The following is a 13,393-nucleotide window of genomic DNA, read 5'->3' on the forward strand; positions in this document are numbered from 1 at the left end:
GTTAGGCAACACACATAACTTTATGCAAGATTCTGCGCATTTCAGGGTCTCATTATCATTGCTTGTGACTATACCTAATCAGCATTTTTCAGGAAATTTCAACTATTTTAATTCATTTTATAAACGTACTTTAGGATTCTTCGACCTTACCTTTAGACTTTTTGAACCTATTTTAGGATTTTTAGAACCTATTTTAAGGTATTTGAAAACTATTGTAGGATTTTTAGAGCCTATTTTAGGATCCTAAAAGCACACTCTTTAGAACCACAAAATCCGAGTTCTACTTATCACTGAACTCCCATCTCCCTCTTGACGATATTTTACATCCTTCAAACACCCCAACATCTCTCGACATCTTTTCAAGACAAATACCGACTGTCATTTCCTCTCACCTTCGATCTCGTACCTTCGCTCTCTTCTCATATTTTATTCCCCCTACTTCCTTTATACAACTCATGATGCTGGACAAGTAAACTTCTGTTAAAAACACATTATTTGTATATCCAGCCTTTTCGAAAGCCAGAGTACCTCAAGAATGTGATGTACACTAAGACACACTGGCCAATAATAATTCTTTGATTTTTTCTATGCGAGGAAGCTTTTCTGTGTTGCCGATCCAGTCTCAAAAAGGTTTCGTTTATTACAGAAAAAAATAAAACTCACACACAAGACAAAGCAAAACTTACCAGCACAATGTAGAGGAAAGATAAGGAGAAAATCAGATAAAAAATATGTCCAATTCAAAGGTCTATGCTTACAGCATGAATGGACGAAGACCAGAGCATAATACAAGGAATCCGCTGAGTGAAAGAATGCTGAAAAGGCATTCCCAGTAATGTTTATAAACACACGTCATCGGATCAGACATAAACACCGTGACGTCAGAACTGGCGCGGAACAATGAGCTATCGCTCCGCCCACAACGCGTGAGTGAAGACTATAAGGAACACTGAACGTATCACTTATCACGGAAGGCCGAACTGACGTGACGATGAAAATTGTAGCACTGAACACAAAACACTCTAACATAACACTGGCACAATGAAGTCCATATGAAAGTATATATAAGGATGAAAAATAAACGTAAAGTGTCGTAGTTTGTGTGCAACACACTAAATTCACCGTCTTTTGATCCAGGTTATATGAAAATACGTATATATAATCAGGTAGAACCGTCCATTAAAGTGAATAAATGTTGAAAATACACACAGGATAGACTACTGCCCAGTCTGCTTTAAATAAAATAATACACCAAAAATAAAATTCGTACCAGGCATTAAAAGTTGAATAAATGAAAAACAGACTGAATAAAAATATTGAGTACAGTTGTACTATCCCATAAGCGAATAATGTTTACTAGAAGTATTTAATCGGCGAAAAGAATATTCAGAATAACCTAATAATATCCTAAGCTAAACAAAAAAAAAACCTTCCAATATTTTTTTCAAGATTTCCGTTGAACCTTTCTATTGTTTCCTATGTGCATGATTGTGTTCTTCAATAAAAGTTAAGTCTCTACCAAAAATAATATTGTAATCCCTTTCAGGTTATTCCCCAATACATCTTAGATACGCTACCCATTACCGTTACACAAATTTACAATTTTGACTATACCACTGCGATCATCGTCTGTTTCTTCTTATTATGCTCCATATTTCAATCTTGCCCAGAGAATAATACTACTTCAGCGGTGCTGAATCCAGCTTGCATTTCTTTAAATCATCTTCCTTCTGTCCACTTATTTCATTCGACACACAATCACTTACTTCAGAAGCTTGTAATTCTTGAACGTTTGTTAGAGCTGTAGGCATCAGTGTTATCTGGCCATAGGCGTAAATCGGAGTTCATCTTCGGGAGATCCAAGTATTCCGATCATTCGATGTTTTTGTCCATTCATTGACTGGGATAGAAGGTGTTTCATTGAATAAGGCGTACTACTGTCAGATTATTTGTTATTCTTGTTTGCAAAGTCATCCCAAAATGAATCATACACCACACACATATATTGATTGATTGATTTCGTGCTTTAAGTTCACTTTATGCACAGATAGTCTAATCGGGCTGGACCTATAGTTTAAAGTGGAATCAGAACCACTATGTGCCTCCACCGGGTATCGAACCCGGGACTCCTTGATTACAAGGTGACGACGCAACCACTGTGCCATTGGGAAGGGTACACACGGAGATTGCATTTAATTCTGTAACATAATTTATTCAACACAACATCGAGCATACTTATATCTATATTTACAAGGCAAAATTCACATGATGTGACCTTGAAGTGAAAATTTATATATGTTCATGTAAATATATATTTTGTATGAAACCTATATCTTCGTAGTTTCAAAACAAGCCTAAGATGAAAGTTACACCATAATTGGAAAAAAAAGTTATGAATTGTTCTATTTCAACTTTAAGCACTTACATATTACATTCGTTATAGGGCTGGCAACCCTGCTGTATGAATACCGTGTGTCACTTAGGGCTAAACGTTTTTAATATGTAAGTTGCTTCACTTTACCAAGTTTTATTGTCATGTTTTGGCATCGAATAAACCATAGATATGGACAAAAAGATCAATTTGCTTTAATTAAGATTTTTTAGTAGAAGCAGTGGGAAGGACACACATTTTTTACAGCCTTTAGAAAATACTTCACGCTTCAATTTGAATGAAAAATGTTATAATAACAGCAGTGCCTTTAAGTGATAATGAAATTTTATAAATGTTAGACGTTGACTAAAACATCAACATTTTTGAAAATACAATACTTTTTCCTGAGTCTCAGTGCAAAGGAGTATTGGTGATAACTATTTAAATGGAATATATATGGAATTAAAAAAGTGAAGTATCGATTTGACTCTGAGATATAACTTTTCTCTGGTATACACTACAGGCTACTACCATTGCCTCATCAATGACCGATCCTTGCAAAATTCCGTAACCTCCTGTTCCTCAGTAATTAAGAGGTGTAGAGAAAACAATTTTGCTCATACCTAGTTCGCCATATTTCAATAAATATGTGTTTCAACTCAACTTGTTCAATACTATTTAATACTATTCTTTCAATCCTATCTTAAAAATTAAATGGGGTTGTATATAAACTGTATTTCTCTTAAAAATGCTATATTAGGTAAATTTATAACTATAAAAATAGTACTAGAAGGATTTAGTTCGTCTGAAGTTTTCTAACCAACAATTCGTAACCTTATAAAATATAAAATAATAATGTTTGGTTCGAGAATTAATAAAACTTTCAACTAGCAGTTATTCATATAAAATAGTATATGCAAATACTGAGTTTTCTACAAAACTACTATCTATGTTCTTCAGAAATCAATTTGTTGATATACGTATTTTGAAAGATTACACTACTTGGAGCATTTCTGAAAAAGAAAACGGAAGTTGACAGGTGCAACCCTTCCCAAGATATATAAAATCAAAAATATCCAATATGGAGGACACTTTTCAAGATGTCGGCCGTCAGCACGAAGATGGTGATTGGCTAATCCACTGAACGTGTCTTAAGTGGTATAACAATTAATTCTACCAAAGTCCTTTGATTTGCTTGTAGTCAATGATTCAAGACTTAACTGATTGTGATAATGCCACCCGTGTGTGGTACTGTCCTCCATTTGGAGACAAATTTTATGGTGTATCTTTCATTAGAATACATTAAAATTTATATTGTTTTAAAGCTTATAAATTAGACTACAACTATTATTGGAAAAAAATTCTTGTCATTTCATTTGTTCAAAACTTACAAGATGAAAACTTTAGAAAGTAAAAAAAAAATACTCTTTAAAGAATATTTTTTAAAATATTGCAAGACCACCAACATTATTGAAATATTGAACAGAATGGTTTTTGAAACCCATCTAATGAGGATTTAGACTAAGAAAAGATTATCTTTCAACAACTATTAGTTACGGAGATATAAGCCAATAATTGAGAGTCTACGAAATTGATGTTCTGGGACGCTGGTGGTGAAGCACTTTTGGGATTTAGCACTACTAGTAGTGTTCTAATATCTGACCAAAATTCAGCTTTTTCGGAATTATTCCCGACATGAAACCTTTATTTATTAGGCTAGTTGGTGTGTTAAGTCCACTCTATGCTCTGTAAGGCTAACCAGGCCTGGACCTTCAGATTAAAGTGGATTTCGAACCACTATGTGACTCGTCCGGGTATCGACACATTCTTGCTTTCGTATAATTCAGTTAAGGAAGTTAAAAGAATAGTTTAAATGAACTTGCTCTTCCAATGTATATCAATGTTTTTCCTAGATGATAATTTGTGAACATTCTTGGTATCGATAATATTGAAAAGTATAAATATATACGTATATATAAAGACCAAAAAATACTTATTTATTGAAATATTCACACTTTCCTACAGTGTAAATATTTACTGAATTTGTTCGGGTTAGGAAACTCGTGGGCAGATATATTTTGGGTGGGCGGATGGCTACTCGCGTCCACCCTTTTGGCCGTCCCTGCACCTCAGTAACCGAGGGGAATTTTAGATAGTAATTTCAAATCTAAAATATACCCAGTCCTCATGACAAGACGAACGTGGGAGTTTCCTACTCGAGAGGAACCTCCTTACATCGTCTAATAAGTATTTGTCACACTTATCTAGATACAAGTAATTTTCTTAGTGAGTACAAAATAACAAATTCGAGACATTATTCTAGAGAGGCAGTAAAGAAGAATGCTCGAATCATTGACTAATGACTCTACTTTCTAATTTTATTGGTTTCGTACAAGTAATATTTAAAATTATGCTAAAATAGGACAAAGTTCTATCAAATATAAGATATTATCCATCTACCAATTTGGATTATAAAATCAAAATCGAACACAATTTTCTAATCTACAAATAACATACTAAACAAAAAATGGATTACCATAAATTATTTTTAGGTTTTGCTAAATCATTCTATTTAGTATAATATGACATTTTACAAAACAAAAATGACCAATATGATAAGTTGGTGCTTAGGAGTAAGAAAAATATATGTTAGGAATATTTAATTGTGTATGAGTAATGTACATTGAGTTCCGTACCGTAGCCTGGCAGACTAAGGGATCAGGCTCTTGACTCGGCTAGCGGACGTGCGTAGGTTCGAATCTCTTTGGGAAGTATGACATATTTTTCTCCTGAAATGTCTGCTATGTATGAGATCTGTGTTCACCCACCATCATGAGGAAATTCGATAGCTACGAATGAGTACCGTAATCCAGTATTGGGTACCTACAACATCGACTAAGTTTTCATAGTGCTGACAACAAGTAAGCAGCAACACATTGGATGATAAATCACCTACGGTTAGGCGTGTGGGAGTCAGGCCAAACGTCGGTAGCTAGGAACTGCCCGTGAAGGGCTGTTGTGGCATGGGTTTCATCTGCCCTGAAGGGTTGTTGTGCCACGGGTTGCAACTACCCTGAAGGGCTGTTGTGGCATGGGTTTCATCTGCCCTGAAGGGTTGTTGTGCCACGGGTTGCAACTACCCTGAAGGGCTGTTGTGGTATGGGTTTCATCTGTCCTGAAAACCAATATAAAATATCATAGCATAAAACAACATAATTAAATATTAAACCGAAATAAACATATAGCAGATGAAGGGAAAATACCATCACCACATTTTACAAATATAATGTTAAATTTAGTTGAACTCTTCACTTTTGAATACAGTTGAATATCTTTGTCTGTATTGCATTAAATTCCTACCTTCGGCAGCATCTGCACAAGAGGCGTCTTCGAAACTGCAGTACTTTACACCGTCTGCGTGCAAATAAAAAATCCTTATTAAGAGCAAAATTGTGAATAAAGAAAGCAGTCAAAACACTCTTTAAAACTAAATAACATAGACATTTATCAATGTTTATCTACACTAAGTATCACACAAAATACATAATAAATCTTAAAAAAATATTTGGTGTCATCTCGTGGAGAATGATATGACAGTATTGTCATAAGGTTCATCTAATATAGTGTATTTACACATATGAAGAAAGGATAAGATAAAAATTTAAGGAAGGTCAAACGAATACGTATATATACCTTATGCTGAGAGATTTTACTATATGTGGAGTGTAAATGCTGAGCACAGTCGTCCCTGCTTTCATTAATATGTGAGGAGGTTGCTAGATAGCAATGGCTCTTCTACATGAAAAACCAAAAGCTCTGACGTTACGTCTTATACGTCTGTTATTTAGATGATAAAATTAATTTCACTGTTAATTAAACATCATTGTTAGATGTTTCGGACCTAAATTTAACAAGTCTTGCGTTTCTTAAAATATATACAGAGCATTTTGTGTCGGCGTACGTACAAGGACAATTCGGGTAACATTTGTGTTGAATGGATTTCGCAAACTGAACACAAAAATGATGTAAAATTATCTTCAGCATATTTCTCTTGTATGCATTTACGAAAAGTGATTGTTAAAAAAATACTAAATTTCAAAGTATACACAGGGATCCTTAATACACTTACTAATGTAAATGTATGTATGAAAAGAATTCAGTGGAATGCCAGTTGGCAGTTGACAAAAGTGTTTTACAAAAAATAGTGAAAATACTTGGGTTCCCGCGAGAAAGATGGAGCACAAGGTGGTATTTGATTACCGTCGGGAGGTAGGAATTCTTTGGTATTAGCGTTCGTCTAACACTGTAAGTGCCAAGATAAATCAAACACCGTTTTCCACGTTAAACTGTGAAATGTGCCATCCTTTATAAAGTGGTAAACGTGAAATGTGGCTGGTAGCCCTCTACGTAATTCAAAGGGCGTGTAAAGAGGTCACTCGTGTGAACGTTCTTATTGGCTGTTGTACGGAACGATGCGATTTCCCAACACTTTCGCTTTTGGCACTTACAATGTTTACAACATTTAGTCCTCTATTGTCCTTCAACTGTGAAGCCATGGAGAAGAATAGTAGTGTAATTGATGATAGAACCAGGACCACTTACAAGTGTACAAATGATGAGCTCATATAATTAAACAGCCCGATTTGCCCACACTTAAAATTATGCCAAGATGCCCTTATTCCCCAATTCTTCAAGTGTGATATGCTCTTAATTCTAAGAATTTTGAATCCTAGTGTACAAATGATGAGCCCCCTCAGATTGATTTGCCCACACTTACAAAAGGCACTTCTGTCAGATTGTTGTCCATAAATTTGTTAAAAATATGCCCCTCTTGATATTTTTTTTGCCCACACCTAAAACTAGGACCCCCTCACCCACACCCACCCACACATATTTACTTCCGGTCCACTTCCGGTCCACTTCCGGTCCACTTCCGGTCCACTTACGGTTTGCCTACTTCCGGTCCTCTTGTGGCCTATTTCTGGTTTATTTATATTGCATCATGTTTTGCAACAAATTAATAGACATGTGTTGTTTTCTGATTGGTTGCTTATGACATAATGTAATGATGTGTTATATTCTGATTGACCTATTGTTTCAGATGTTTTCAATGCGGTCTGTGCTTAGGCTATATAAAGAGATTTTGCATTGCATATCAGCCAGTATTGTGAGAGTTGTTGAAGAGTAAGGGTGTGTTGTTGCAGTGCTGATCATATTTTTTTAAACACAAAAATATTGCAAATTTGTATAAATTGAATTACAAATCTATTTGATTTAATAGACAGAATTTTTGACAACCTGTCATAGGTTTATTAAGTATAGAGTTTTGATTTGAACCCCAAGAAATTTTATATAAATACCAAAGCCAAAAATATTAACACACATACACACACACACACACTAAATATACAAAACACACTGCTGAACCCAACTGATATTTTTTATTAAGCAAAGAATTTTGATTTGAACCCCAAGAAATTTTATATAATAAACATAACAAAATTCTAATATTTATTTTTGTTTAACAGGAACAACAAGTTCTGAGCACATAAGCAGTTTCTGAGGAATACAAGGCAGCAGCAGCAGCAAGCAATTAATTTATAGAAGGCAGTGTGTATCATATCTAATTGCATGGATAATCTTGACACAGGATTTTTTCAGAGAAGATGTATTTCAAAATACATACAATCTAAGTCACTTGTTGATGATTTAAAGCTTAGATTCTGTGGCCTGTCCGAGTATGATCTGTTTGCTGTGCAGAATGAAACTGAAATGCAGTGGGTGCTTGCCAGTAACAGGCCATTCAAATGCCTCTATCTCAACTTTATCAGTGAGTTTGAAAGGCTTGTATACAACAAGTACAAGAGAATTGTTGGATTGTTTGTTAATATTTTTACAGACAGGTGCCATTACAATTTAAGGTTGAAATTGTTTGACAATTATTGGTTCAACAATTGCGATGAGCATTGTTTTGAGTATAGGATGGCCATGATTGCATCTCAGAGTTTAAATTGGAGACATTATAAATATTCAAATAAAATTATTAACAAGATATCTAAATATAAGAAGATTGAATTTGTTACAACTGATAATGGGAATTTGTACAGTGGTGAAGATTTCAATCCAAAGTTTGTATCTTATTCCAACTATATATATTTGAATCAGCTTGTCATGTATTTCATAAGGCAAAAATTTAGAGATTGCACTTATGATTGTATTGTTGAGGCACTGGGGCAGAATAATTTGCATAATATATGCAAATGTGGGAGAGTTTTGTCCAGCCTCTCAGTGTGATTTCAGGCACAGGAATTTGGCAGTTGGGAATCAATCCGCAGCAGGCAGCCCTGATTATTTCAGCAGAGACAGCAATTAAGGTAAATAAATATTTGCTGCAAGTGTAATTTAATTCTCTTCTCATCAGTGTAACACATTTCCTGTATTATGCAGTTCCAAATCCCTGCCCCATCAGTGCTGCAGCCAGGCTCGGGTCTGTATGCAGGAAGAGGCAAGACATTTGTTTGAAATCTGTTTTGAAGCCTGTACCTATTCACAGCACAGCTCTGTCAGAGATAGGGACAATGAGTAATATCTGTAATTAATAATTCAGTAATCATTTCTAACAAAATTAATTTTCAATAGGCTCTTCTCATCAGTGTAACACATTTCCTGTTTTATGCAGTTCCAAATCCCTGCATAGCAGTGCTGTAGCCAGGCTCGGGTCTGTATGTAGGAAGAGGCATAGTTGAAATCTGCTTGGGTATAATTTTTTGAAGCCTGTACCTCATCACAGCATAGCTCTGTCAGAGGATAGGGACATTGAGTATAAAATCTGTAATCAATAAGTCAGTAATCAATTCTAACAAGTTTAATTTTTAATAGGCCCTTCCTGTCTTGTTTTACATGCAGTTCCAAATCCCTGCCCATCAGTGCTGTAGAAATATCAGCCAGGCTCGGGTTTATGTGTGGGAAGAGGCAGGATATTTGTTTGAAATCTGCTTGGGTATAATTTTCTGAAGCCTGTACCTCATCACAGCATAGCTCTGTCAGAGATAGGGACATATTTTTCAGGCTCTCTTGTTACAATCTTGTTTCTCTCTGCATCACTATAATAATATCTGCCACATGTTCTATGATTATATGCTCTAACAACTTCAATGAAAACATATCTGTAATCAATTCTAACAAGTTTAATTCTTAATAGGCTCTTCTCCTCATCAGTGTAACAAATTTCCTGTCTTGTTTTACATGCAGTTCCATCCCTGCCCATCAGTGCTGTAGAAATATCAGCCAGGCTCGGGTCTGTGTGTAGGAACAGGCAAGATATTTGTAGTTGAAATTTGCAAGCAATAATCTGGATGTATGAGATGTTTTATTGATTTTATGTTTCTATATTTTTCAGGCTCTCTTGTTACAATCTTGTTTCTCTCTGCAACATTGCCACCACTATAATAATATCTGCCACATGTTTGATTGTTTGCATTGCGGGATTGATTCCCACTGTACCAACCTATGTATGTATTATTGGGAGCTTAGATAATTGTTCCCCACACCTGCATGTTTTATTCCAAGAGGTTTTGTCTAGGCACAGTGCAAGGCACTTACTGCTGCAATTTCTGAATTTTTACCTCAGAAAATACAGAACAAGCTTATTCAGGCATTTGTGCTTTATATACCCAAAAAGATCCGGGTGGAAATCATCTGCACTGAACAAGTGCCCATCATCTGTGGTCACAAATTCAATATTCATATTAAACAGATTGGGATTGGAAATTATTCTGTTCAAAAATTTAAAATGCACCCAATTTAAGCTCTGATCAGCCATGAGCTCTAAATCATAATCTTCATACCCATCACAATTGCTGTACCAACATTCATCAAACAATTTCAACCTGCAGAAATAATAATAGCTCCTAGTGTGGTGATGCACAAACAATCCACAAATTCTCTTAAACTTGTTGTACATAAATTTTTCAAACTTGCTTACATCCTTCAGTGACAAGTATTGAAAATTCTTGTCACTGTTAAGAACCCAGTGCATTTCAGTCTCATTCTGAACTGCAAACAAATTATACTCGGACAGGTTCAGGAACCTAAGCCTAAAATCTTGAACAAGTGATTCGGATTTTATGTATTTTGAAATTCCCCTTCTGTCAAAAAATTCTGCATTATGACAAGCTTAGTGGCAATGTGAACAATTCCCAGTCACATTGGCATGTATTTTGTATGTTGTGCGCTTCAAGTGACAGGAATATGTATTCATGCTCACAATTTTTAAATTTTTGCCTAAACATATACATTAGAATCTCACTGAAATTTGTATATTTTGAAAATTTGTTCATGCCTGGCTTAAAATCTTCAAGTCGATACAAATTGCCCTCATCTGTGGTGACATATTCAATATGATTCAGGGGTAGAGGTACAGAAATTCTGTTGGTGATATTATAGTGGATCCAGTTTAGACTCTGTGGCATAATTATGTCCATTCTGTACACAAAACAATTCTCATTGCAATTGTTGTACCAGTAATCATCATACATTGCAAATCCACAATGCCAATAATAATACTCTACAGAATAATGCACAAAAAATCCAACAATTCTTTTGCATGTATTGAACATGGATATTTCAAATCTTATTAGGGATTTCAGGGACAGGTAGTGAAATGCAAAATCACTTGAAAGCACCTATTGCATTTCAGTCCCAATAGAGAATAGTTCATGCTCGGACAGATTCAAGAACCTAAGCCTGAAATTCCCAATAAGTGATTGTGATTTGATGTATTTTGAAATTGCTCTTCTGTCAAAAAAATTCTGCATATTTAATAATTACACACTGGCATGAATATGCAAGGAACAGAATCATGAAAACCCATTACTCAATGCATTCCGATACAGCCTCATTGTTTATGATTGTTGCAAATTTTGAGATGAAACTGTTTTTATGTGATTCAAGGCCCATCAAAGATATTACACAGTGAACAATTACAGTGTCACTTGTTTCATCCAAAACAATATTGTATATGATATGGGGTAATTTTTTCAATTTAATATATTCCAATCTGTCAAGTTGCATGAAGCACTCAACTGCAAGAACCCTCTCGGTGTTATTTTTTGCTGTTCTGAAAATGAGGTAGCATGAAACAATGGCATTTACAGATTCTGAATTGTATATAATTTTTGTAGAGAAACAATCAACATAGTTGATAGAGCTCATATAATTAGATTTTTCTGCTGAGGTCTTGGAATTTTTGATGAATGCATATCCTATATTCTCTATGTATTCATATGTGATGATATTATCAGGAGCTTTGTCCTGAAATTCTACAAAATATATTTTTGTTGTTCCTACAAGGGCCATAACATAAAAATCATCATAGTACCCAACCTCAGAGTATACATACCTGAGCAACTGATTGTATTTGTGGGTATTGAGCTTGAACAGATTGATCTTATTTTCTGGGGGGCTCACAATGTTGTCACAGAACCTGAGGATCCCATCACTGCTCAGGGATGTGCTTAGCTCAGGTCTGAAAATCTTGTTGACATAACATTTTGTGCCTTTATTTGAAATTTTAACAACAATTTTGAAATCTACAAGGCTTATCTCTGTGACATAATTCCCCAGGATGCTGACAAGTTGTTGATTTGTATTCAATGCATCTATGATGCTCACTTGCATAATTTGTGTGGGGACATATGGGTTCTCTTCAAAACAAACAGTTCTGTGATTAAAATTATCTGAAAAATCTCTTGCATTTGTTTCATATATACTGTAGACAAGATACTGATTGTTTATATATTTTACAATATAATCTTCAGACATCTTGCAAGTGGGGGCAACATAATATCTATGGGTTATATTTATATCTAGGCTTTACTATTCTGTACAGTCAATATGTTGGGAACAAAAAATTCATTCTATACCTTCAATCCTGTTTCTGCTCTATTTCTGCACTCCCTGCTGGCCCAGCTGTGTCTGTTGTTTCCGCTGTGTCTGAAAATATTTTTAATGTAAATAATTGTTTCCCACAATTGTTTCCCACAATTGCATCTTCTGCTAAGATTATTCCCACCTAGAATTTTTGCAATACAATCAGAATCACAATCTTTGAATTTTTGTCTTATAAAATACATTATAATCTCATTCAGGTATATATGTTTAGAGTACCACACACAATCAGGATCAAAATCATCCCCACTATACAAATGGCCAGCATCTGTTGTGACAAATTCAATATCATTATAAATTGTAGATATTCTAAATTTGTAATGCATCCGTAATATAAACGTATATATGAACAATAGTGGAAAATATCAATCAGATTATCTGGATTCTCTGAGTATAACCTGTTTGCAGTTTGCAATGAAACAGAGATGCAGTGGATGCTTAACAGTGAATTGCCTTTTCACTACCTATGCATTAAATATATAAGCAAGTTTGAAAAAATTGTGTACAATAATTATGGCAGAATTGCTGGATATTTTGTGAATTTTTACACAGATGATTACGGGTATTATTTCATGCTCAAAGTGTTTAGGAATCACTGGTGGGGAAATTGCTACAATTTGTTTTCAGAGCATAGGATGAGGATTGATTCATATCCAAGCTTGAATTGGATGCATTACAAATTTAGAATACCTACAATTTATAATGATATTGAATTTGTCACAACAGATGCTGGCCATTTGTATAGTGGGGATGATTTTGATCCTGATTGTGTGTGGTACTCTAAACAGATATACCTGAATGAGATTATAATGTATTTTATAAGACAAAAATTCAAAGATTGTGATTCTGATTGTATTGCAAAAATTCTAGGTGGGAATAATCTTAGCAGAAGATGCAATTGTGGGAAACAATTGTGGGAAACAATTATTTACATTAAAAATATTTTCAGACACAGCAGAAACAACAGAAACAGCAGGGCCAGCAGGGAGTGCAGAAATAGAGCAGACACAGGATTGAAGGTATAGAATGAATTTTTTGTTCCCAACATATTGACTGTACAGAATAGTGAAAGCC

At 34.8% G+C, this 13,393-nt stretch overlaps 1 protein-coding gene across 1 annotated transcript in view; it reads right to left on the reverse strand.

The window, feature by feature from the left end:
- Positions 1–5,469: 5,469 nt before the first annotated feature.
- Positions 5,470–13,393, reverse strand: part of LOC145992352 (sodium channel protein Nach-like) — a 303,927-nt gene continuing 296,003 nt past the window's right edge. Inside the window, exons 3-4 of the mRNA XM_083128732.1 lie at positions 5,732–5,785; positions 5,470–5,546 (exon numbers count right to left, since the gene is read on the reverse strand). Coding sequence (XP_082984858.1) covers positions 5,470–5,546; positions 5,732–5,785 — 131 coding nt within the window. The remainder of the gene's footprint in view (positions 5,547–5,731; positions 5,786–13,393) is intronic.

Source organism: Lepisma saccharinum, chromosome 9 (genome assembly GCF_977018435.1).
Source record: "Lepisma saccharinum chromosome 9, izLepSacc3.1, whole genome shotgun sequence".
In the NCBI taxonomy this organism is placed as follows: Eukaryota; Metazoa; Arthropoda; class Insecta; order Zygentoma; family Lepismatidae; genus Lepisma; species Lepisma saccharinum.